The sequence below is a fragment of the Candoia aspera genome, chromosome 2 (genome assembly GCF_035149785.1).
Source record: "Candoia aspera isolate rCanAsp1 chromosome 2, rCanAsp1.hap2, whole genome shotgun sequence".
Taxonomy (NCBI): domain Eukaryota; kingdom Metazoa; phylum Chordata; class Lepidosauria; order Squamata; family Boidae; genus Candoia; species Candoia aspera.
In genome coordinates, this window is record NC_086154.1 from 36,258,764 (window position 1) to 36,286,509 (window position 27,746).

Consider the following 27,746-nt stretch of genomic DNA (forward strand, 5'->3'; position numbering starts at 1 on the left):
GCAGCTAAACCTCAAAAAAACCAAGATTATGGCAACCAGCTTGATTGATAACTGGCAAATAGAGGGAGAAAATGTAGAAGCAGTGAAAGACTTTGTATTTCTAGGTGCGAAGATTACTGCAGATGCTGACTGCAGTCAGGAAATCAGAAGACGCTTAATCCTTGGGAGAAGAGCAATGACAAATCTTGATAAAATAGTTAAGAGCAGAGACATCACACTGACAACAAAGGCCCGCATAGTTAAAGCAATGGTGTTCCCTGTAGTGACATATGGCTGCAGAGCTGGACCACAAGGAAGGCTGAGAGAAGGAAGATAGATGCTTTGGAACTGTGGTGTTGGAGGAAAATTCTGAGAGTGCCTTGGACTGCCAGAAGATCAGACCAGTCCATCCTCCAGGAAATCAAGCCAGACTGCTCACTGGAGGGAATGATATTAAAGGCAAAACTGAAATACTTTGGCCACATAATGAGAAGACAGGACACCCTGGAGAAGATGCTGATGCTAGGGAGAGTGGAGGGCAAAAGGAAGAGGGGCTGACCAAGGGCAAGATGGATGGATGATATTCTAGAGGTGACGCACTCGTCCCTGGGGGAGCTGGGGGTGGTGATGACCGACAGAAAGCTCTGGCGTGGGCTGGTCCATGAAGTCACGAAGAGTCGGAAGCGACTAAACGAATAAACAACAACAACAATGCATGAAGTTATATAAAGTTATATTTAATTTTAATTAAATGAGATAAAATTTAATTGTAATTAAATGAAAGCGAAGTGAGAGAAGATTTTTTTGACAAGGCTCCTTTTATTACTTGTTGGAGTCTGCCTGTGGCACGCTTAAAGACTAAGCGTGATCCTTGGTCCAAAAACAGTTGTTCACCTCTGGGGTAGACACAGTAACAATCAAGATAAACAAACTATGTGTATGCAGTTTGTGACTAATACTTTTTTGTGAATGTTTCTGGCTACAGAAGTTTAATTAACTGTCACTATTTAGATGGTTGAATATAATTTGTGCATAGGAAAAGTGGTTGCAACATTATCCACAGAAGAATGATAACTTTGTAATTCTCTGCATATGATGACCAACTTGCTCCTTTTCTGATTTATATAATAGTATCCCTGGGTTTTTGGTGCCTTCATCCATGTGGTCTCTGTTCTGTACTTTACAGAGTTTGTTTATTTATTTATTTGATTTTTATCCCGCCTTTATTATTGTTATAAATAGGCAGTGAACATACCTGATACTCCTTCCTACTCCTATTTCCCCACAACAACCACTCTGTGAAGTGAGTTGGGCTGAGAAATGAAAGTACAGTAGTATTTAATTTTGCTTCTACACATTACAAGGCACATACACCAAATGAATGAATCTGTGTTGGGCCCGAGGAAGTGGACAGGGTTCTTGGGTCTGTAAATGCCACCACTTGCCAACTAGATCCCTGTCCCTCCTGGCTGGTGAAGGTAGCTTGGGAGGTGAAGTGTGGGTGGGTCCAGACGATGATGAATCCATCTTTAGGGGAGGGGGTATTTCTGGCAGCCTTTAAAGAGGTGCTGGTGTGCCCCCTTCTCAAGAAACCATCACTGGAGGCCACTATTCTGGACAATTTTCGTCCAGTCTCCCATCTCCCCTTTTTAGAGAAGGTGGTTGAGAAAGTGGTGGCATTGCAGCTCCAGAGGATCCTGGATGAAACGGATTATCTGGACCCTTTTCAGTCTGGTTTCAGGCCCGGATATGGGACAGAAACAGCTTTGGTCGTGCTTATGGATGATCTCTGGCAAGGGTGGGATGGGGGCAGTGCATCCATCCTGGCTCTTCTTGACCTCTCAGCGGCTTTCGACACCATCGACCATGGTATCCTTTTGGGTTGGCTCAGGGAGTTGGGGGTGGGTGGCATAGTGTTGCGCTGGTTCATCTCTCCCCTCCAGGGCCAGTCCCAATTGCTGTTGATAAGGAGTGAGAGATCCAGCCTGCAGCCCCTCCTTGCCACAGGTTCAGTGCTCTCTCCACTCCTTTTTAATATCTACATGAAACCACTGGGTGAGATCATCCGTCACCATGGGATTGAGGTATCATCAGTATGCTGTTGATACTCAACGGTATATCTCCATCCCGGGTGAAGTAAGTGATGCTGTAACCACCCTCTCTGAGTGTCTGGGGGCTGTAAGGTTTTGGATGGGGAACAACAGGCTTCAGCTGAACCCTGGCAAGACGGAGTGGCTGCGGGTTGGGGGCTCCCAGGTATCTGGGAACTTACCATCTTTGGTTCTGGATGAGGTTGCATTGCCCCAGACAGACCCAGTGCGGAACCTGGGGGTTTTCCTGGACTCACGGCTCCTGCTCAAAGAGCAGGTAGCAGTCGTAGCCAGGGGAGCCTTTGCACAACTTCGTGTGGTGTGCCAGCTATGCCCTTTCCTGGATAGGGAGTCCCCCCAAAAGGTCACTCATGCCCTGGTCATCTCTTGCATAGACTACTGCAATGTGGTCTACATGGGGCTACCCTTGAAGAGTATCCAGAAGCTACAGCTGATGCAAAATGTGGCCGCGTGAGCAGTTTTAGGAGCCCCTAGAAAGGCACATATAACACCGTTGCTGCTTGAGCTGAATTGGGTGCCAGTCTGCTTCCAGGTCCAATTCAAGGTGTTGGTTATCACCTTTAAAGCCCTACATGGCATGGGTCCAGGTTACCTGAGGGACCGCCTCACCCTTGTTACGTCGACCTGTCCCACCCGGTCAGGCAGAGAGGGCATGTTACGGACCCTGTCCATGAGGAATAGCTGTTTGGCAGGGTCCAGTAAGAGGGCCTTCTCTGCTGTAGCACCTGCCCTTTGGAACAAGCTACCCCCAGCAGTAAGACAGGCCCCCACTCTCCCATCCTTTCGGAAGGGAGTAAAAACTTGGTTATGCCACCTGGCCTGGGATGGAAGGAGGGACAGCTATTCATGGGGGTGGTTGGCCCCACGAGGGTGCCAAGGTTAAGATCTTGTCCTAACAGGAATCACGCTGAGACGAGGAATAGGTCTCTAGTGTTTATTACTGCTACATAAGACTGAAAATCCTAACGAACTGAAGAAGCATGGGAAAAACCCAGACAGATAAAGTTAAGGCGGGTCTGATCTGTGTCTCTTTGAATGGCTGCTTAATTCCTCAGTACTACGCATGTGTTTTCCCCCCTGGATAGAGGCCCCCTCCTGCTCGCCATCAGTACTCATGACAATCTTACTTCCCATCTGGCATTTTATATTTTATATTTTGTCTTTGTCTTTGTCTTTTTATTTATTTATATTGAACTGTTTTAGTGATTTCCTATTTTTATTATTTGTAAGCCACCCAGAGTTGTCATACATGAGATGGGTAGCAAAGATAAATGAAATCCATCCATCCATCCATCCATCCATCCATCTACACACATACACATGCATGCAGACACACACATTCATTTCATATAGGCTAATAGCAGCAGACTACAATATTAGTTCTAATTTTCTTTTAGGGTCAGTTGTTATGTTCAGCATATGCAGTATAGTGCAGAGAATTGCTTTCATGCCTTCAGCCCTTTGGGCACAGCAATTCTACCTGTTACATAATAGAAATGGATTCTACATGGTGTGGTAGTGTACATTCAATAGGTAGCTGCAACAGTCCCAGGGTATGATGCATGTGTCTGTCTCATTCACATATATTATGTTTTACTGAATGCTTTGATGAACACTCAAGTTGTATGTAAGCCTTCTCATAAGTAGGTTGTATGTTAAGGCAGCAACCTTATAAACACTTATCTAGGAGTAAGCCTTACTGAACTCAGTAGTGTGTGTGTGTGTGTATACAGTGTGTGTGTGTGTGTGCGTGTGTGTGTGTGTGTCATATATAGAGGACTGCAGTCATACAAATCACCTTGATCACCTTGATTGATCAGACTGTCACCAGACAGAGTCCTACTGGTCTCAACTCACTTTCCATTCGTCTCCAATCCTGGCTTTTCTTCTCCAGGTTTGGCCAAAGTCCTTGACTATTGGATCTTCCCATCTCTTTGGAGGTTGACCAATAGGTCTTGTTACTTCTCTTGGATACCATTCTGCAACTGCTGTTGTCTAATGGCCATCCAACATGCGTGTGACGTGTCCTGCCAAGCGTAGCTTCCGTTTTTGATATTCGACAACATCATTTATTCCACTTCGTGTTCTAATCTGGCTGCTTGGGATGTGGTCTCGGAGAGAAATTTTCAGCATGGATCTTTCCATAGCCCTTACTATTCTTGAAAGTTCTTCCTCTTCTGCCTTTCTAAGCGACCAAGTTTCACTTCCATATAGCACCACCAATAAGACAGTCAAATTAAAAAGATTAGCATGCAGTTTTCCCTCAATCTTCTCATTCTGTAAGACTTCCCTAATGGAGTTGTATCTAGCCCATCCAGCTTTCCTTCTTCTGATCAGTTCTTCTCTTTGATCTTTGTTCATTTTGATTAGCTGTCCCAGGTAGACATAGTGGTCAACCTCTTTGATAAGTTCATTCTGAAGCCTCATCTGGAATTTAGGAAGGTTCCCTGTCTGCATATATTTTTGTTTTAGTGTGATTCATCTTTAGACCCACCTTTCTGCTTTTGGCATCAAGTTGTCAAAGCATTTTTTGCAGCTTTCGAGCATCCTTTGTGATCAGTACAACATCGTCTGCAAACCTGAGATGGTTTATCTTCTCTCTGTTTATATCAATTCCATCTTCCCATTTCATTTTGTGCATGATATAATCCAAACAAGCGTTGAAAAGTTTAGGTGAGATCGTATTGCCTTGCTTTACACCTTTCTCCACTGGTATTTGTATTTCAGTTTCAAAGAGAGTAATATTTGTGAAGCAGCTGGTATTTGCTTCTTTGAGCAGTGCGATTATAAAAATAGGAAGAGTGACATAACATGTTCTTAGTTAATAGCAGCTTATGAGCAAAGTTTGTAATCATCTTCAAATGTCTGTAAAAGTAGATTTGAACTGAAACAGGAAAAATTGTGTTATAAGCTACTCAGCCATGGAACAGGAAGCTTCAGAAGGTGGTAGAGTCATATACTCTGTGTGTGTGTCTATGTACATACATATGTAGGTATCCCAATCCTCAGCAGTTATAAATACATGACCTTATGCAAGCCCTTTTTTAAAATGACAAACCATGCTGAGGAGAAGCTATTCCATAGCCATTGTTTTCTCCTTGTTCTTACTTCTGAATTGGCAGTTGTGGAGTAGGTTCATAATTCTATATTGGCCATGAGACTTTAACTGCTTATCTTTATATTATACATATAGTAACATTTCAGTAGCTCAGACAATGATTGCAGGGCTCACAGAGAGTCCATTTAGTTTTTAAAAAATTGTGTCTTTGATACTACAAATGATCATTTCGTTTTTATGTTTAAATTATCCATTTCCTTGGCTTTTATTTTGCTATAGCACTCCTTTTTTTGTCGCTTAACGGAAGATAAGAAATCAGAAAAATTCTTCAAAGTGTTTTATGATCGTATGAAAGTTGCTCAGCAAGAAATCAAGGCCACAGTCACAGTTAACACCAGTGATTTGGGAAATAAAAAGAAAGATGATGAGTCTGACAGAGATGTGCCAGCAAGGAAAAGAGGTAAGGCTTAATAGCTACAGTAGAGAGTGGCTATCTGAAAGTAAGTACTTCATCATGTGATTGAGTATTTTATTGATCCCATGATTCTGGTCCACAACATGGAAAAGAGTGCTATCCTGCCATGACATCATCTTCCTTCCTCATCCTTTTGGGATATGGCAATTACTGAAATGGTGACAGGTATTCTCAGTGTTAGTATGCCAGCCAGCTTGAGTAGTTTGACATCTTTTCATTTAATATTCTTTACTCTGCAGGGAGTAGGTCTAGAATTCTGTAATTAAAAGCAGATTTTCTCAGTTCATACTAAAGATGAATTAAGATGTACATTCCTAATTAAATCTTAAACGTTTCTACCACTTGGTGCTCTGTTCTGATATGCAAGTATGTGATGGATCAGCACATATTGCCAATAAGGATAAAATAAAAGAGGTTGTTCCTAATAATAGTATTAATAGTCAAGAATATGAACTGACACATTAGATGTTCATAGACAATTTGTAAATATATATGGTAAGGACATAATTTTGAAGAGCATAACATAGATATTTTTATGCTGTATATTTTAAATTAAACAGATGTACTAACTGTGGATCCAGTGGATAAAATAAGCACCATATTTACTCAAAAGAAGTAAGTTTTGCCCCTCCCTGGTAAATTACCTGTGAATCGGGGGTGGGAGTGGGCTGTCATCTTACATTTTGCAGACAAGCATAAATTCCACTTGTGGAAACAAAGGGAAGACCAGGAGGTTTAAATCAGTGCAGATATCCCTGCTGAAAAGTCTGGATGCTTTTCAAGAGTCTGGTGAAGAATGCTGTTATATGCAGAGGGAAGTCACTAAATTTTAAATGGGATGCCTTATTTTAAAGGTGGTTGATTTTAATTGAAATGCTAAAGCCAATTAATACTATTTTCTTGGTCCAGGACCTGCCCTGTTTTGTAGTGTGGCTACTGGCAAATATAGACATGGGGGGAGGGGTACACACACACACAGGTTCTCACCTCCACGTATTTATTGGGGAGCAGGAAATCTCCAGGACGGATTCCAGATGGTTGATAAAGTGGGAAAGCTGGGCATTTCACAGGATTTTTGTCAATATCTTCCTCCCTATGCTGTTTTGGAGGATTTGCCTCAAATTCGTGGTGATCTTTCTTCCTAGTAAAATAGTTAAGGCATCAGTGGGGAGGCATGATAGTCCCTTTCTTTTGACAACTTGAAGCCTTGTCCAAACAGAACTTGGATTTTTAATTAGTTAAGCAAGAAAAAAGGACGACATGACAATGAGCTGCATCCACAGTTGGTCATATTTTGAATGGTGGTTGCTGTTTCTAGCATTTATCCCACTTGGCTACAGGCTCTGCTTTTTTTTTGCACTGCAGTCACTTCAGTTGATAAAGTGATGGAGTTTTATTTTTTAGTTGCCTTTTTCAGAGCCTGATGCTAATTAGGGCTGAGAGGAAGTAACTGACCTAAGGTCATCTGGCTAGCTCCCAGGTATAAGGGAAGACTAGAACCTGGGGCTCCCTGGCCCTAGTCTAGCACCTTAACCACTATACCATAATGGCTGTTGCTTTGTCATATGTAAACTATCCTCATTTAAATCAGTGACTGTCTTAACTTTCATTAATTCTGTGGAGTCTGCTCTAATCATGATTCAATCTGGATCCAATCCAATATGCTGAAGTCTAAAAAGGAGGAGTTTCTCTTTATCCAAAGGAATTGTACAGTACTTTCCATGAACAGAGAGAGAAAATTAGGACCTGACTAGTGTTTCTTATACTAGGTGTTTCTGTGGCAGTTTCTAGATCCCTGCCAGCAAGTGTCTTTTACAATAACTAAGCGTCATCGACTAAAACTTTTAACTACTGTATTTATGTTTATTTAATCTGCAAAGAATTGTCTTTTTGAGGTTATTTCTGCATCTTGCTAAGAAGTGAGATGAGTCAGGCTGGCTTGTTAAACTTATTATACTAATCTAGATACTTTTACTACAAAAAGGCAAAAAGCTCGATGGCCAATGTTTAATGCTTTCTGGAAATGGCGAAGAGATCGGCTTGGGGACTGCATCTTCATTTGCTAATGGGATTTGTCATTGTGCATTATAGCATTAAGGGAACCCCTGACACAAATAACAGAGGAAGTAAGAGATCAGTTGGTCGAGGCCTCTGCTGCTACAAGGAAAGCATTTAACACCTACAGAAGAGAAGCCGATCCTGATGATCATTATTCAGCTGGAGAAGGAACACAGTCCGTGGCAGATAAAAACAAAGATGAGCTGGAGATGAGTCCTGTTATCACAATAATGCAGCCCATTTTACGTTTCTTGCAGCTGTTATGTGAAAACCACAATCGGGATTTGCAGGTACACTAGCTCTCTTGTCAACTGTGTAACACTCATGGGCCCCAGTTTGTCTGGCAACACCCTCCTTGGCCTGATCTGATTTTCAATAGATTTTAACCAATTAATTAGGTGAGAAGCTAGCATGTCGCCAGACCTAGCACCAGCCTCAAACATCATCATATTTGGGTGGGGGGGTGGTGGACAGACAGACTGAAATAGTCAAGGGCATTTGTGGGGGGTGGAGGTGGGGTGAAAATGTTCTCACCAGTTTAATTTCTAGTAAACAGGTGTTTGGGGTCTAGCGAAATGCTCCACAGCAACCATATTGTAAGAACATCTATGGCACGCTCTCAAATTTCAAATGTGCCTAGCAGCCCAGAAGGTGGGAACCTCTGGGGTACCTAAGAGCATGTCTAACCATGCTGTCTTCCCAGAAGGGAGTTGGGTTACTTAAACTGAGACAATGGGATAATTTGTTAGCTTTTCCTTCAGCACAAGAAGTTTCGTTTCCTGAAGCAAAACCAAATGATGCTCTTCTTCTCTATTATGATCAGCACTGTAAAAAGCCTTGCTGCACTACCCAGACCTCTTTTCTTGCTTTTTTTCATCTCCCCAACTTTCCCTTTCCCTTTCCCTGTCTCCCCCTGCTGTTGCCTTGCTATGTGGAAGAGCTGATCCTAACACATATGGTTATGTTATTAACTGGAAAGACCAACTCACTGAACAGCAAAGTGATTATCTTACAGAACCTGAAATTGAAGTTGTGTGATAACAGAATTTTGTTCTTCTTGGTTCTCTTGTGGAAACTTGGAAGCCTATGGAAGTTGCAGAATAGGGCAGGGAGTGCAAGCAATCTGCAGCCCATAGCTTGCCCACCTATGAGCTGGAGTATTTCATCTGAGACCTAAGTGTTATGAGATTATTTGGATTTAATGAAACCCCAAACCATTTGAAAACCATTTTTCTTTTCTTTTTTAATGATTGGTCTGACATAACATTCCTGGTGATCTATCTTAGGGCTTTTCCATACTGCAGCTTGAAACTGTTTGACACCACTGTGTAACTGGCTAGAAATGAAGCCAGTTCAAGAAATCCCTTTTCAGATTTCAACCTGTTCCTCTGCTTTGGCCATGGCTATGCAGGCCCGCAACTAGGGTCTGTGTCACCCGGGGCAAGCATGGATTCCCATTTTGTGCCCATTTTGGCGCCTCCCCAGCACGGCGCCCGGGGCACATGCCCTGCTTGCCCCCCCCCCCCCGCTGCAACCCTGTGGCTATGGTCTATTCTGTTTTGACTTTGTTTACTGCAGCCCCAGACTGTGGACTCTCCTGCTTTTTTATCCTTCTCATCTACCTTCAGAAAACAAACACCAATTATTTTCCTTTCTGTGGGTGGGTACTTGAGGACATGTGGTTTCTATAGATAAAACCTTGTGAATGAGTCCATTGACTCCCACTCATACTTAACACCTTCCCACAACAGTGGACCAGTAGGGGAAAAGAAAGACCACCATTTTACCACTTTCTGTGTTGGACTAGAAGGAGAAACAGGCAGAACACTTGGGTCCATGACTCCACTAGAGAACTCATAAAGATCTCAGCTGTTCAACATTCCACCAGTGAACCTGTTAAAAACAAAGAAGCTTATCCTTTCACCCCTTCCACTGACGAACTTTTTTGCTTCACCAGAAATTAGGCATTGTTGAGTTTTATAAGGTAAAGGTAAAGGTTTCCCTTGACGTAAAGTCCAGTCGTGTCCGACTCTAGGGGGCGGTGCTCATCTCCGTTTCAAAGCCTTGGAGCCGGCGTTGTCCATAGGACACTTCCGGGTCATGTGGCCAGCATGACTCACGGAACGCCGTTACCTTCCCGCCGAAGCGGTACCAATTGATCTACTCACATTTGCATGTTTTCGAACTGCTTGGTGTGCAGGAGCTGGGACGAGCAACGGGAGCTCACCCCGCCGCGCGGTTTCGAACCGCCGACCTTCCGATCGACAGCTCAGCGGTTTAACCCGCAGCGCCACCGCGTCCCTGTTGAGTTTTATATTTGATGCTTAATGAAAACGTCAAGATTTTTAAAACATGCAACAGGAATATATGAATAATCCAACTGATACTTAGGGAAAAGCAGAGGGAATCCAGACTTTTCTGATACTAGGCCATCTTCCTTTCCAGTATCATCATCATCGTTGTCATCATCATCATGTACAGGTTTTCACAGGTGCTATTTTTTGGTAAAACAGAAGTTTATAATCATAAGCATTATATAGAAATAATGTTTTAACAACTATTGAAAACAAATATACCAGCTTATATTTTATTCATAAAATTGGTTTATTTCTTTCACAGAGGTTGAATCTAAAGCAAGATAAATATGTATTTTTAAGACATGCAAGACCAAACTTGGCTAGCCACAATCAGCTTGTTGATTCCTAGGTTTCGCTGAGATTGCTCACCTTGATCTTAGTCCATGAAAAATAAACTGGGTGAGATAGAAATACATGCAGAGAGAGGGGCAAATAAAGGGGAACTTTCTGTACTCTTAAGAGGTGATACAAAGGGAAAACACTGTACCATTATTTGAGTAAGATCTAGAGCTTGGGATGTGGTAACACAATAAATCTGTTCCATTTCCAATTCAGTGACAAAAGTGATCAGTTATTGGTGAAACTGGTCATCCTGCTGAAGCTGTTCTCAATAATTCCTCCTCCTCTCAGTACCACTTGAGATGACAATATTAAGGAAATTGATGCCATTGATTTTAAAAAGAACTTGCTCCTGTAATTTTTTTTTTCTAGAGAAGTCAGCTCAATAATGCAAGTCTCTACCTTCAGGCTAAAACATATGTAGCACTTGGTCACAAATTGGCTTTGGGGAAGATACTTGTGAAACTGATGCTTTTTAGGTAGAACTGGAAAGTTGCTATCATAACTATCATGACACTATTCTGACAATGTAGAATTGTTTGTGGGAATTATTTTTCACTCACCTACTCTTTTAAGATGTATCCAACTGATGATATCAAATGTGATTTACAGTTTGCAAGCCAGTTACGACTTCTGCAACCGAGTGTGCCTGAATTTGAAATTGTAGTCAAAGATTGATTAATTAGCACTTTGTAATACTATTTAGAATTATGTGACAATGTAAGATCAAGGAAAAAAATATTGTTTTTGAGAAAGAAATCCTGACCACAATATCACAACTGAGAGAGCTAAACATGTTTATCAAAGTTGTGTATGGCTACATTGGAGCTAGTAGTTGCAGAAAAGCATTGCCATTTGCAAGTTTTAACAGATCCTTGGGAGATTACTTGGCTGAGCCCAGTGTTATCTCCTCTTGCAACTGTCCCAATTATTATTATTTTTCTTGTCCTTGCCTTCATCTGCACCACCATCCAGGGGAACAATGGAAGGCAAATGGAAGCTGTTGCTTTTTTTCCTTTTTTCAGCTTGCATCCTGAGCACATGAACAGAAAGCAGGAAGGACAAAGGATTGGTGATTTGTCTTGTACGTTTCCAAGATCACTGACAAAGATGCTACCAATGAGGCAAACATGATTTAGCAAGCACTGGGGAAAGAGATCAGAACGGTTCTGGTGCCTCCCCACCCCCCATCATGTGCTGAAAAAAACATAGGAGGAGCAGTTTCATATCTCGGCAGCCCTGCTGTTGATGTCTGTTGTAGATATGCTTCTCAAAGTCCATGCCGCAGCAGAATGATTACGCGCTACTGTTTGGGTGTTCAAGCACAGTGGGAAAGCCTATTCATACGTACAGCAGCATATACAGAGGACTTTCCCCCCCTGTGCCTAAGTGCATGGGTTGATACAAAAGTGTTTCCACTACAAATGCCAGCAAATACCATTGAATTTGGGAAATTGTATGAGAATAAACTGTTTTTATGTTCAAAAATAAAATTCCTTTTTTTCTCTTCTCTGTTATTGCCATGCCCATCTCTAGAACTTCCTGCGTTGCCAGAACAACAAGACTAATTACAACCTAGTATGTGAGACATTACAATTTTTGGATTGTATTTGTGGAAGCACAACTGGAGGACTTGGACTTCTTGGATTGTACATTAATGAGAAAAATGTAGCATTGATCAACCAGACTCTGGAAAGTTTGACAGAGTACTGCCAGGGACCATGTCATGAAAACCAGGTATTGCAGTTTGTGCAAATAGGAGACGTGGCGTACTGTGCAAACTGAGAGGCTGACTTGGAACCCTGAGAATTCCTGTTAATATTTGGGGAATGTTTAAATTTCATCTCATACATAGTATTATTAAGAAAAAAAATATGTATGTGATTTTATGGATGCATAGTATGAGTGGAGGCCCACCCATACTGAGGAATATGGCAGTGTTTGAAAGGTATGGATGGCTAGTGTAGAAACTTCCCATAAGGGAGAGGAGACTTATAGGCAAACCTTGTTATACCACTATTGACAAATTACAAATCCCCTCTGTGTGTGTGTGTGTGTGTGTGCATGCACACGTGCGTGCGTGCGTGCACATGCATGCCTTCAAATCAACCTGGACTCCCAGCAATTGCTTGGACAAGTCCCTGCAATTTTTTGGCAACATCTTTGGAAGTGGTTTGCCATTGCCCTCTTTTTCCTAGGGCTGAGAGGGAGTGACTGGCTTCATGCCTAAGGTAGAATTAGAACTCACTGTCTCTGGGTTTCTAGCATGGTGCCTTTAACCACTACATCAATCTGGCTCTTACAAATTTCATTGAGTACTGCTTTTCAGCGTTCAAAATGATCACATAATTATTTTGTTATACGTAGTCATACACATATGTGCACATATTGACATCTACAACAGTCATTTAGAAATGTTACTATAACTCCACTACATATACTAAATTGTGACTTAGATGTCAGTTTTCTTGAAGTTCCCCAGTCTTTCTCCAATAACATTTCAGAGTGCAGTCTGTTTTATGATAAAAGAGTGACATCAAATAAATCTGTGATTACATAAATGTATATTATCCCTTAAGTAAGCTAACAGTTTCCAAACTATTGAAAGCAACAGTAAAAATTCAAATGCTGTAATAAAAATGTGAGATCAAAATGTTAAAACTGGAAACAAAAATTATCCTTTATCTACCTAGGTCTCCAGTATGCCTTTTTTTTCACTGCAAGGTACTCCAGCAATGTTTCCCAACCTTGGCAACTTCCAGATGTGTGGTTTTCACCTCCCAGAATTTCCCAGCCGTTGCTAACAATACTGAGTGTTGGTCCAAATATTTCATAGCTGACATGATTGGGAAACCCTAGCCTATGGAATAGACTTTTACATTGGTAGATGAATGAAACAGAAGTAAAGTCATTTACTGTGGCAGTTATATGTTGCATAGTCCCATTTTCTTCCAACTGCTCTTTCTATAATTATATATGTGGGGAAAAGAGCAATTATAAAAGTTATATGTGGGTGGGGGATGGGGAGAACTTCCCCTCCTATTTTTGCACAATGACCTGTGGGGTATTTTTATAAAATAATCACACTGTATATTGCTATTAACTATTTGTTATGTTTTTTCACTACCCCACCCTTCACACAGAACTGCATTGCTACTCATGAGTCCAATGGTATTGATATAATTACAGCATTAATTCTCAATGACATCAACCCCCTGGGAAAAAAGAGGATGGATCTTGTGTTAGAACTCAAGGCAAGTAGACACTTGAACAATGAAAATGGTCAATATCACAGTAGCAAAACAAACATTTCTGTTCAGAATGGTCTTGTAAGCTCTCAGTAACTCCAAGAAGTTCACTGAAGACCTGGGACAAGGTAGCATATAGAGGAGCTAAGTCTGAATAAAACTTAAATCACACTAAATTAATTAAACGTGACGTAATGTAAATTCAAAGTTTGACCTAATGTAAATCGAAAGCATGCAGTTCAACTAGTTTCTTGTATGTTTATTTAAGTATAAAAATGCAGTCTCCAAATTATGAAATTAAGGGAAGCAGGAGAGTCGTTGGAATATATATCACAAATACTATTCCAAAAACTATGACTGTTATATCAGGTGGGTTTGATACATGAAATGAAAACTGCAGAAAATGTAAACATTGGGGAAGCAGGCTATGCAGGTCTGTGGATAAAAAGACAAACTGCAGTAAAACCATCTTCATGCAATGATACTTTATGGTGGGACTGCAGTTTACAGTTGTTTGTCTGATACAGAATTGTAAGTTTTTAATACTGTAGTTCAAAGGACACCTATAAAAAATAAATCTTGCTAGAAATTGTTAGTCGTAATATACAGTAACTGGTTTCCAGCACAGTCTGCTGTGTGACATTTTATTATTTGTTTGTTTATACGCTGCTCAGTTCCCAAAGGCTGTAAGCACCTTACAAACAACGCAGAAAGAAAATAGAAAGGATAGCAAAGAAAACATAACAAAGGCCAAAAACTGTAATCAAATATAAACCTTCCTCTCCATTAACATACCAAGGAAAAAATAGTCCTGGCTACAACAGTCGCCTACCGCAAGGACAGAATCCTCTATTTTGTTTCTACAAAAGAAGGCTTTGTAACTTATTCAATGTGTTCACGATTTTTAACATACTGTGTTAAATATTATGTATGAATGGGGTCTGTGTCATAGCTTCATTCAAATATTGGGTATACCACTGGAACCCTGATTTAAATGTAAATTACCTTTCCTAAGTATTTAAAGAACACTGGTTTTTAACAGTTGGTTTTATCTTCATTATACATATAGTTATTCTCTTTCATTTGTCCTTTCTCTGTTGCTTTGTCATCAGTCAGGTTTTCTCAAATCATGCAGTAGGAAATAGTCATGTCCATCTGTGCTTCTCTTTTGACATGTTTTTTTTTTTTGTAATAAATGGATATTTTAATCAGCTTTCTTCACTTAAATTTACTTTTTTTCCAGAATAATGCCTCTAAGTTACTCTTGGCTATAATGGAAAGTAGGCATGACAGTGAGAATGCAGAAAGGATCCTTTATAACATGAGACCAAAAGAACTGGTATGTTTCCAAGAATATGCTTCCATTAATTTGGGCAGCATGAAATTATCTTGCTGCCAGATGTGTGATTAAGATCATACTATTTTGGATCTTGTAAATTGAGGCCTTTCCTTAACTGATCCCTATTATGTTTAGCAGTAAATTGAAAAACCTTTGTTCTATGTACACAGTGGCTTTTAACTTTTTTTAACTTCAAAGCCTAAGAAGCATTGCTTCCTACTACAATCACAATATCATTGTAACTGTGATCATCTTTACTGGCAAAATGCTAGAGTTCTGTGGTATCTTGGATGTTGGACGGTACAGGCAGAGTTCAGGCTGAGTAGAGAAGAGAAAATGTGTTTTATAAAGTGAAATTAAACAATATTAAACTATATAGGTGGGCCTTCTCTGCCATGGCACCTGCCCTCTGGAATAAGCTACCCCTAGAGGTGAGGCAGGCCCCCACTTTCCCGGCCTTCTGGAAGGGGGTTAAAACCTGGTTATGCCACCTTGTCTGGGGTGGGAGGGGGGAGAGCCGATCATGGGGGTGGTTGGCCCCCTGATGGGACCAATGATAACATCACTATTTCCCACCTTGAATTTTATATTGTTCTATATTGCTTATTTTATATTTTTATATTTTTACATATATTTATATTGTTTTAATGACATTTTAATGGGGACGCGGTGGCGCTGCGGGTTAAACCGCTGAGCTGTCGATCGGAAGGTCGGCGGTTCGAAACCGCGCGGCGGGGTGAGCTCCCGTTGCTCGTCCCAGCTTCTGCACACCAAGCAGTTCGAAAACATGCAAATGTGAGTAGATTAATTGGTACCGCTTCGGCGGGAAGGTAACGGCGTTCCGTGAGTCATGCTGGCCACATGACCCGGAAGTGTCCTATGGACAACGCTGGCTCCAAGGCTTTGAAACGGAAATGAGCACCGCCCCCTAGAGTCGGACACGACTGGACTTTACGTCAAGGGAAACCTTTACCTTTACCTAATGACATTTTATTCTTTTATTTCTAATTGTCTGTAAACCTCCCAGAGTCATCGTAGTACAAGTTGGGTGGGGAGAAATATGACAATAAATAAAATAAATATGGAAATATATCCTGAAAACACGGTGGCATTGATCCATGCTTCATTCTCACAGATAGAAGGACAGGACCTTTTTACTGATTTTCTCCATCAGCTTTTTGTCATCTTGAAAAATGGGATAGGAGGACCTTCATGAGCACTGTGGAAGGCAATGCAAGGGATGAAAAAACCAGTTTCTCCTTCTGTTAACCAGACCTGCCCAGTGGACCAAAAACCTTCCATGGACAGAAGGATCTTAGTTTGTATGTTCAATGTTAAAGACTGATTGGAAGAACTTGGAAGGCATGACTGAAATAATTAGCTATTATGACAAGTCACTCTCCCATTTGTTCTCAGGTAGTTAGGAGCAAAATGTCCAACAGCGCTTAAGTTCAGTACAGAAGCTTGGAAAGTTACGACACGCCAGCAGCTCATTGGTGAAGATCAAGCAGTAAAGAGAATAAGAAAACCACTGAAATTCTGTCACTGTGTTCTTTGATTCTGAGATTTATTTTATTATTTTGATGGACCTCCTAATCAATATCTCTCTGTTGATAAGTTGTATGTATATGAGTTAAAATAATAAAAAATAATATTTTATAACAATGATTTGAAGTAGGCATTTAGATGTTATTTACAAAATGCAAACATGGAATTCAAATCTATATAGTTATGGTAGTTGACTGAGATGAGTACCATGGAATATATTATTCAGCAATAATAGTGTGAGCTGGACATAAAGTTTAAGTCTTTATTTTTGGCCTACATTCCACTGAGTCAGTTTATTTCTGATATAAATTACAGCTGTTTTAAAACCAACAGCAGTAGCAGTAACCTGAGCCAGTGACCCCCAGCTTCAAAGGATAGAAGGAAATAAAAATGACTTCATGCCAGTTTCATTTTCAGAATATCTGAAACAGAATGAAAACATGAATCAGCTTGAGTTTGGATTTTGTTTTGTTTTCCTGGGCATTTTTTTTTAATTCATGAAGTATATTTCTCTTTCTCTACAGGTTGAAGTAATTAAAAAGGCTTATCTGCAAGGTGAGGTTGAATTTGAAGATGGAGAGAATGGTGAAGATCTTGCTGCTTCTCCTAGAAATGTGGGGCATAATATTTACATATTAGCCCATCAGGTATGTTTATATTTATACCAGAAGAATTTAGCCCAAAGTCTACAGCATTTAATCCATAGTAGCTGGACCATGCACTGAAGGAATTCATTTCAGGAGTGACAAGTGAGCCTTCTTGGGATTTAGATGCAATAATTCACTGAGGTTTATCCTGTTGACCCAAGACAACTGTACTGATTCTTTACTGACTGAAGCAAGCAAGTCCATGCTGGTAACTAGGAGACGTGGCTGCTGCATTTGCCTGTTCTGCGAAGCACCATATAGACAAGTGCTTTCTCATTTCCTTCAAACTATCCCGGTTGACTATAATGGGGGAGCTGATATTCCTGGAATATTCTTAGGAAATTTTGAGTTTGTACATACCGTACTTACTTTATTACAATCTTTGTATACCATCTCAGTCATGAGTGAAATAACATAAAACCTCATAAAATTCAAGTAATCTTCAGAATTCCAGAATTCTCTTAACCTCAAACCAGAAATATATAATTGAACAGTGGTTGAAATATTCATAAGGTGCTAAGATCCCAAAGTCAGGTGAAATAGAACTGCTTTTGCTGTGGGACCGTCACGGCCTCAGAGACCTGTCCCGTAACGGTGGGGCAGCCACTGAGAAGACCTTTCATTGGGTCCCGTCCTTTTGAACACTCAGTGGGAGGAAATCCAAAGCATTCCTTCTTGGATTTAAATGCGCCGCGCAAGCTGATTTTCCTTGGAGGAGACAGTCCTGCAAGGAAGGGAGCCAAGCCAAGTACATGTCGGTTTTCCTAACCTGATGCTTTCCAGATGTGTTGTACTTCATCTCCATTATTTCCAGATAGTATAGTAGGAGCGGTGGTGCGAAAACAATAGAATGGGAAGGGTTGCTCTACACCTACAGTGTAGGAAGTTCTGAATCAGAATTGTTTACCAGCTTGTAAGCTGGTCCCTTTTGGCTATTTTGTCTAGTCATCCTATGCACATACTAATGAATAATTCGAACTGACCCAAACAGGCAAAGTGGTCAGGAGAAAGAAAAATACATTTTCAGGGAATACACAGCACTGTTGCCAGTTGTTCATGTTTGCTCGATACCTGCCACTGCCCACTTTAGTTATGCTCTTGGTCCTTCTTAAATGAAGTGCTTGTTGTGCAGTTTTTCTCACTATGTGCTGACACATGCATTTGTTGTTAAGCATTCTAAGAGCATCATATGTCACTGATCGTCCATCCTTAAGTCTGTCTCAGACTGATAGTACACTCCAAATAAAAGAGAACCAAACTGTTTTCATCTTGAAGATTGGTTGCTTTAGCATTATTCGTAAGTAACAGAAAGGAGTCTGTAATGATTGCCAACTAGTGGCTTTTTAAAAAATAAGAGTTGTACTTTTTGAATGGTCTTTCTCATATTCAGCTTGCCAGCATTATGGGGATGCATTTTAAGCTGGGTTTTAACAAAGACGGTATAGTAATAACTTGTGTTTCAGTTTCAAAAAATGTATTCACGCTCAAAAAATGTATGAAAGGATGTTAATATGTACAGTATTAGAGTAGTGAATAATTCTTTTACACAAAACACTTCTCATATCTAAGGTACTATATATTTTCATATTATACAAAGCAAGGAAGAAGGAACCAAGATGGTCTGAACTGGGGAAGAGACATGTGGGAGGAAAGTGGGATATCTGGAACTATCAAGGGGTGTGCAGTTTGAGCACAAATGGTAATGACAGTCTGGTGCAGAGATGGGCAGTGTTTCAGGTACAGGGGGCTGAAATGAATTTCTTAATGTTCTGGAAGGCCACAGAAATTTGCTGATTTTTTTTTTTGGAACATTAAAAAAAACATTTTGAAGGGCATTGACAAAGGGATGGGACCAGAAGGTCTTACCGTACAAACCACTTCAATTTCACCTGAGTTGAAATTGTACTATTGAAGTCTAACCATTTAGCTGCAGAATGTTGACAGTGCAGTTTTGGGGTACTGAGGGGTTCTGCATACGTACCTCACCTAGTAGAGAAGTCTTTGTAAAAAAAAGAAGCAGGAAGATAACCTCTGCTGTAGCTACTTCATATAAGGTTTGAACCCGACCAAGTCAAGATTTGATTTGAAGTAGGCTATTTCTCTGTTTCTTTCAATAGTTTGGGGTTTTTGTTTTTGTTTTTTTTAAGTGGGAGACATGTGCAAGCTTCCTGCCCTTCGTAACTGTTCATTTATTTTAGCTTGCTCGCCACAACAAAGAACTTCAGAACATGTTGAAGCCTGGAGGCCAAATAGACGGAGATGAAGCTTTGGAATTCTATGCCAAGCATACAGCTCAGATTGAGGTAAATACTTTAAATTATATCTGATTAATCTTAAATGAAACTGTACAATGGAAAGCAACAAATTTGGTCTTCTTACGTAGTCTAGTAAAATAATAATTGAATTCTGCTGTAATGAATATCTAGTTATTAAAAAAAATTCCACCAATCTTTAATGAATGTCACTCATTCCAAATATGAATATAGTTCAAGTTTCTTTCTTTAAAAAAAAAAAAAAGGCTAACACCTTGAAAATGTGTTTGATCAGGCTACTCAAGAATGAAGTTTTTGGAAGTAAACAAGCTGAAAGTATAATTCTTCAGGAAAAGTCTTGGGTTAAGCATGAGGGACTTCTTACAATGGAAATGAAATAGTATCAAGAAAGGCAATAGAACTGGCTGTTTGGGAGCACTTTGTATCCTTCAACAGACAGAGTAACTGAGATATAAAATATAGACTCTAGATAAAAAATGTCCATTGTGGAGAAAGGGACCTGTACTAAAGCAGCTTTTCCCAACCTTTTTGGCACCAGGGACTGGTTTCATGGAAGACCATTTTTCCATGGACCAGGGTGGGGGATGGTTTCGGGATGATTCAAGCGCTTCCTCTATTTCCCGACCTTTTATTATTTTTTCTTCATGCCATTTGGAGATAGCAGCCAATGGGCTTGCTTTCTCTGACAGGAGGTGGAGCTCAGGTGGTAATGCGAGCGATGGGGAGCAGCTGTAAATACTCAGGCTGTAAATTCGCTCGCTCGCCCACCGCTCACCTCCTGCTGTGTGGCCCGGTTCCTAACAGGCCACGGACCGGTACCGGTCTGCGGCTCGAGGTTGGGGACCCCTGTACTAAAGAACTACTGTATTAGCCATTACTTTTTCTTTGGCTTCTCTAAAATACTGGGCAACTTCTGAGGTTCCTGAAAGTCATGATAAAGTTTCATGATGCTTTGGGCCTTCACATATTAAAGTTGTCTCTCAAGCAATGTTACAAAATATCCTCAAACTCTTAAATCACACACTAAGTATCTTTAGTACTGCCCCAGTAAATGCTAACTGTGACTTTTCCCCCAATTTAATGCTTTTATGAAACAAAAATAATTAGCTGTTTGAGGAAATATACATGTTTAAATTTTCAGAGAATCACCTTCCTATATTTTCATTAATGGAGTCAATTTAAAAATAGGAAGAAGTGACTTTATTTTTTTATTTGATTTGATTCGATTTGATTTGGGCACTGCCTGACTCCAAACTGACTTTGGCAGCCACTTTGGATGGGAGTGACCAGTGCAGATTTGTTTACGATATTTGTACACCAACTAAGTTCAATTGGATCTACAGTGTACATAATAAAATACAATCATAATGCAAGTATTTCAGTATTTAAAATAAATAAACATAATACAACTAAATATTATATTGATTGCTCAGGAATAAATCCTGAAAGGCTTCCCAGCAAAGCCAAAGTACAACATTCCATAATATCTGTGAAGTAAATATGTTCAGAACTCACAGGTCTGTTTCATATTTTGATGTAAAGTACTGTATGTAAATCAGAAGATGTGAATACTTTTCCAAAACAAGGACTGTTTAAATTTTAGTCTTAGTCCTGGAAATAAGCTTCATTGACAAGATCTACAAAATTCACTGTAAACCTCTAGAGATACAGTTTCATACTGCTATGTGCTTCTGAACATTCTCAAGCAGAAATTCCAAGGGAAGTGTTGTCTGAAAAAAGTTTCCTCTGAAAGAGGAGAGGAAATTTTAAAACATACCAAACCCCAGGATAAACAACTAACTACTCCTAACTCTGTATCTTAAGCAGTACATCTAATCTACTTTATCTCTAGCTAGTTTATAGTTTTATTCCTTGTTTCTGCTTTTTATTGCTCTGTGTTCTCTCTCCCCCCCACCCCAGCTAGAGAAGTGCCCTTTTTATTTTTATTTACAAAATTTGTATACTGCTTCAAAGTCTAAGTGGCTTCCAACTAGTATTAGTAAAACAAACATAACCAACGTAACAGTTATTACCCAATCTCTGTCCAAAACACAAAAACAGCACAAACCCACATTCATTCATTCCCCAAAGGCTCTGAGGAAGAGCAGTGGTTTCAATGTCCTCCTGAATATTAATAGAGGAGGGGGCACAGTTCTAAGTTCAGAAGATGTTGGGTGGAACTTGTAGCACATCTTCTCTGACTGTATCAGACAGGCAGATTCTACATGGAATGGATTCCATGTGGAGTGGATCTCAAAGATATCCATGTACCTAGCCATGTAGCACTTTATAGGTAATAACCAGCACATTCATCGCTTTTGAGATTTTCACTATCTTTTTATTGTTGTTAATTTTGTTTTTAAGGTTGTATGTTGCTCAGGGTTGCTGTGGAATCAGGCAGCCTTATAGATTTGATAAATAAATAAACCTACTTCATGAAGTTGTTGCTAGGGGAGAAAAAATTGAGATGAAATACCTCCAGATGTGCTTCTGGAGGAAAGGCAAGATAGGAATGAATGAATGAATGAACAAATGAATGAAAAACTATCCATCTCACTATACCTGGCTAGCAACCATAATAATATATTTTCGTAACAACCCTGATAAGGAAATGAACTTCCTTTTCCCACATGGTTTGAAATGTTACTTGAAAAGAAGTGGTGACAATAGAACTAATGGTATTAACAGCAATGCAAATCACCAAGTATTTTAGAGGATACCAAGAGTTCCAGAGACTTTTGCATACTAGGAAATCATATTCTAACATTCAGGGGTGAAGACCTGGCTCTGCCATCTTCTCACTTGGGGTGTGAGGAGGGGTAATCAATCTTGGGGGTGTAGCACCTTGAAGAGGCTCCCATGAATTAAATGAATTTAACTTAAGAGCTTTTTAACATCTCTATCTTGGATTTTATATTTATGCTTTTATTTAAGAATATTGTTTTTATTGTATTTTAATCTTTACATATTTCAGTTTTATTGTAAACTGCCCAGAGTCGCTCTCTTTGAGTGAGATGGGTGGTGACGAAATGTGAAATATGAAAGAAAGGAAGAAAGAAAGAATGAATTTTGGGGGGAGATGGGCGGTGATATAAATTTGAACAATCAATCAATCAACAGAATAATCTCATTGTTACATATGGCATGAAAATGAACTCTTTAAATTCCTCATGTAGATAGTTAGATCAGATCGTACTATGGAGCAAATAGTCTTCCCTGTGCCCAGTATATGTGAGTTCCTCACCAAGGAATCTAAACTTCGGGTGTACTACACTACAGAAAGGGATGAGCAAGGCAGCAAGATAAATGACTTCTTCATGAGATCTGAGGACCTTTTCAATGAAATGAACTGGCAAAAAAAGCTAAGAGGTAAGTTGGGGTTGGGGATGAAGAAGGTTTTTTTTCAGTCCTGTATAATAGTTCCTGATTTGAGATTCCAAACTTTTTCCCTGAGAGAAAAAGAACGTTAGACTCTTGTCTTGTCTTGTCTTCTTTTTCCATGCAAACTTCAGAATTTGGCTTATATACTCTCAGGTTTCCAGAAGAGCTTTCTTTAAATGCTGCTTGAGCCTGTTGCTATTTATTCCCATTGTGTTTCCCAATTAATGTTTTAAATATGCATTCAAGGAAGCAGCCAAATGATTATGGGAATGGGTAGATGTTTATTTGAGAGGTGCGGAGCCAGTTCCAGCTAAACTAGATGACAAAACTAGACAGCTAACCTCAGATAGTTTTAGTTTTATTTATCTTAGTTTCATTTATTTTAAAGCAGCTCTGGTGGGATACAAGAAACTAACAATTTTATTATGGCATAAGCTTTCATGAACTAGATACTCTAACCCATTTCATTGGATGCTTAAAGTCCCAAATGCTAGGAGAAGCAGTGTCCTATATTTAGCCTGCTCTCTAAATCTAAATCTCCCAGCTTTCAATGCTACCATCAGCTCAGATGGGAAAGTAGAATAAATGTTGCACGTGCTAGCTTTTTGTTTTGTTTTTTGTGGAGCAAATAGCAATGCCAACTGTCCCCCAGTCCTGCTCTCCTAACCAAGTTACTTTTAAAATGGAACAATAAATAATAGTAAATAGAATTTACAGGCATTCACACATCTCCCATGTGATATTGCTTTAGCCCATGCTCACATTTCATAGCTTCTGTATAGTTTCAGCTACTATTTGGCAATAGAAAGGGAATACTAAAAGGAACATCTCCTTGAGGTGACTGCAGAAGGTTATCTAAAAGCCACATTCTGTATTTATGCTTTTCTGGATTTCATCTGATTGCTCAGTGATGGAGCATCTGTTTTGCAAGCAGAAACGTTCAAATAGCGTGGTCAGATCATTGTGGATATAACTGAGGTAAATGAGTCTCATCTAACTCAGTATAAGCAGTTTCCTGTTTCCCTAATTGTACAGACAGAACATTATTTTAAAAAAACCCTAGAGGTTCAAATTTAAAACCAGTGGAACTTACATACACACTATGCCTGCCTGCCTGCCTGCCTGCCTACATATGCATTTGACATTTTGTTCTCTGGTGCTCCTTCCCATCTAAGGCTTAATGAAGGAAAGCCATTCTGTACAACATAGAAGAGTTTACACCACTGTCATCTATGCTGATTAGACTTCTTTTGAAGCTCTGGATGTCACAAATTAAAATATACAACCAGTAAAAAAAAAATCAGGAAAGAGATAAAAGGATTGTCTTTCTGGTCATGTTTACTCTGAAGAACGGAAGGTTGTGGGAATTCAGTTGCTGTTAGGAGAGAAAGTGATGGGAAAGTGAAATACACTTAAGAGTTTAATTGCATGATTTTACATGGAAAGGCATGCAGATCTTAGGGATCCAGATTACTGCTTCATTAGGCAGAGAAAGCACAGACACTGTTTTATACCTTCATGTCAAGTAATCATATTGTAGACATTTTTCTTCTCTTCCCCACATTTTCTAGGATATACCAGCCTTTCTTTTTTGGCACCCTTCAGATACATTGGGACCGCAACTCTCAGACCCATTCATGTTAGACTGAATTCTGAGAGCTGTAATCCCAATACTGCTGTGAGCTGCCCAGAGTTTGATTTTAAGATGAGTGGCCATATAAATATATAAAATATATAAAATAAAGGTTTGGGAAGACACTATAGTGAAAAACAGGTAAAGGAAGTAGAAGACAGACAGCTCTGTCACAGAATGGGGTTGAATAATGTTTTCCTAAGTAAGGCTCCTCCTGCTCCTCCTGCTCCTCCTCCTTAAAGAATACAGTGATTAGAACTATGTCACATGTATGAGCAGCACTCGGATTTTCTAGATTTTTTTCCTCCTTGAGTACCCTGTTTCAGATGCAAGTTTTCAGCTGGGATTGTTTTAAAGATGTGACCTTTCAAGGAAAAGTTGAGATTTGTGCAAATGTCAGTGGAGCTTTGTGCACAGATCTTATCTGAGCAGGTGAGCTAAATTGTCATTGTTTAAATTGAGCATTAAGGTTAGGAATGCAGGTCATTGGAATGTGAGTTTAACACAGGCCTGGAAACGTGTCACTTACTAAGACAAAATGCAGTTCTCTTTTGCAGCCTGCTAGATTCCCGATGATCCTACAGTTTATTACTGGGAACCTGGAGCTACAAAACCAGAAGTCTTATCCTAGTCCTGTTGTGCCAATATAAACTTACTCATAGACTGTGTAAGACTTGCGGTGTCACAAGTTGTCAGTGTTGTTTTAGGGACAAAGAGAAGGTTGTTACAGGCTTTATGAGGGATGGCAGAATTGCTGGGCTACTCGTACCTACAGTACTTGGTCCAACAATTCAGCTTTGTGTGTGTGTATGTGTGTTTCTTCTTGGCTTGAGTTTTGGCATCTTCCGAGCTGAGTTATTGTGTAACAGATTTTAATATGTAACTCTCTCAGCATTTTGTGTGTGTGTGTGTGTGTGTGCCTCCAATTGTACAATCCAGAGGCATCCACAAAGGGGATCAAGGGGGATAAATGGCAAAAGCAGCACTGCTTTATTGTGACTCAAATACCACCCTTTTGTCCTTGCATCATAACACTGCATGTGCATAAAACAGTGGTGGAACTGATCGTACCACACTGTGTTGGTCACTTTGATGAAAGTATCTTCTCCTGTGGATCCTCTGCTGTTACCCCAATCTGGAAGGTGTGTGCAGTGTGATTTAACAAATTAAAACCAAATACTTAAGGACCAGTCACATCCTGCAACATCCAGTTTCAATCTGAATCTACCATTTCCACCATTATAAGCCTGAAAATAGATGTTTTAAACACTCGATTTCGGTTCTCATGGTATTTACAAGCTTACTTGGTTATGTAAAAGCTACTTTTGTTTAATGTGATCTTTGATCTGAAAAACATCTCTAGGAATCAAATGCCATGAACGTCTGAACTTTGCAAACAGCAGTTAAAAGGAGACTTAAATCAAACACTAACAATCACTCATGTTGGTAGTGCATCATTCTAGGAAAAGTTGGCAATATATATTTGTTTCTAAGGTTTATTCCTCGTTAAAAGAAAATGATACCTTTGAATCCATCAAACATGTTTTTTCCCCCCCTATTTTGCAGCTCAACATATATTGTACTGGTGTTCCCGAAACATGTCCTTCTGGAGCAGTATTTCATTTAACCTTGCAGTCCTTATGAATCTACTGGTAGCGTTTTTCTATCCATTTAAAGGAATCAAAGGAGGTACTAATATTTCAGATTTGTGAAACATAGAATCTAAAAGTTACACCAAAAAGATTTGGGGCAGGAGGGAGAAGTACTGTAAATGGATTATTTAATTTTGGTAGCAGTTTTAGTGATTGTGATACTAAGCAATTTACAATTTCCCAAGTGATGAGAAACCTAAGAGGGGCAGTATTGAGAGTCTAATTTATTCTAGCTGTGGAAACCTTTTCTGATATCTTATTTACAAATATGCAAGCAGAGAATAATGAATATACATACCTTAAAGAAGGCATGACAACAGCTAAACTTCCTTCAAATCTCAAAGAAGCTGAGTGAGAACCAGTATAACTAAAATCACAGCTGTCCCATTTCATATTTCTACTAGCTTTATCTCTGTATACTCCCCAGATTCTTTTGGATTATATATTCCAAAACAGACAGGAAACAAAATTCTGACCATCAAGAAGAGTGAATGTTATTTTGTCAAATTACCTATTGATTTATCAAGCCCATTTATGCTAATCAATACAGCCAAAAATCAATATATTCTTAAGTGTTTGCTATGAAGAAGATACTTTGTATAACTGGATGAACCTAAATGACCAGTTAGTAATAACTGCACATACCAGAAAAATAACACTTGCTATGTGAGACATTTCAAAATTTTTCACAGAGCTTGCTTTCTGGACTGTGTGATTTTTTTTTTTATGTGTCCAACCTCTTTCTGTATTTTTTTTTTAATCCGTTCAGTCGTGTCTGATTTTCGGAGACTGCCTGGACAAGTCCCTGCAGTTTTCTTGGCAAGGTTTTTCAGAAGTGGTTTGCCCTTGCCTGCTTCCTAGGGCTGAGAGACAGTGACTTGCCAAGGTCACCCAGCAGGCTTTGTGCCTAAGGTGGGACTAGAACTCATGGTCTCCCAGTTTCTAGACTAATGCCTTAACCACTACACCAAACTGGCTCTTGTTTCTGTATTAAACTTTTTAAAAAATGTATTTAAATATGCTTGAATACATATGTAATCATACTTAAAATCTTTTTGTCTAATTTTGTTTTAAAGTATACACATTAATATATATTATTGAATTAAGAACTATGCTGAAACTTTTGCAGAAGTATTCAATATAAGGGAATGGTTATACTCTAATCCCTGTGGTCAAGCTAGGTCAGTTTACACTGAACTGCACAAAGATCAAATCCAGGCATGTCATTTTTTATTTTGGTTTAAAATTTTCTGTTGCTTCAGGAAGCAGAAAATCTCAAACCACAACCAAATTCTCATCCCTGTTTCAAAACTGCAATGACCAGGATTCTTTAGAGGCATATCAGTTCAACTGACAAGGAACTGATGCCTGCCCTAAGAGAGTAAAGTGGCATGCAGGGACATGCCTTCAGCTTCAGGTGATGAATATTTGGTATTGATTCAAGTGTAGTGAAGTGGGCTGTTAATCACAGCATCTAGATGTTAGTTGGTTAGTAAGCAATGCTGAATGAAGAAATCAGAAAATAGCATTTCTGTGAGTAATCCTGAAACTGTTTCCTGAAGTAGGGAAAAATAACTGCCAAGCTGGGCCAGTTGGTCTGTAAGTTTGTTTCCGGAAAATTGATGAGATAATTGCTGAATTGATAAAC

At 39.6% G+C, this 27,746-nt stretch overlaps 1 protein-coding gene across 1 annotated transcript in view; it reads left to right on the top strand.

Annotated features, from left to right (window-relative positions):
* The window catches only part of ITPR1 (inositol 1,4,5-trisphosphate receptor type 1), a 246,737-nt gene that overhangs the window by 172,847 nt on the left and 46,144 nt on the right, over positions 1-27,746 (top strand). The window contains exons 41-49 of the mRNA XM_063291609.1: positions 5,428-5,608; positions 7,715-7,971; positions 11,914-12,114; positions 13,521-13,631; positions 14,869-14,964; positions 17,037-17,159; positions 19,358-19,462; positions 22,609-22,801; positions 26,013-26,135. Of these exons, the coding sequence (XP_063147679.1) occupies positions 5,428-5,608; positions 7,715-7,971; positions 11,914-12,114; positions 13,521-13,631; positions 14,869-14,964; positions 17,037-17,159; positions 19,358-19,462; positions 22,609-22,801; positions 26,013-26,135 (1,390 nt within the window). The remainder of the gene's footprint in view (positions 1-5,427; positions 5,609-7,714; positions 7,972-11,913; positions 12,115-13,520; positions 13,632-14,868; positions 14,965-17,036; positions 17,160-19,357; positions 19,463-22,608; positions 22,802-26,012; positions 26,136-27,746) is intronic.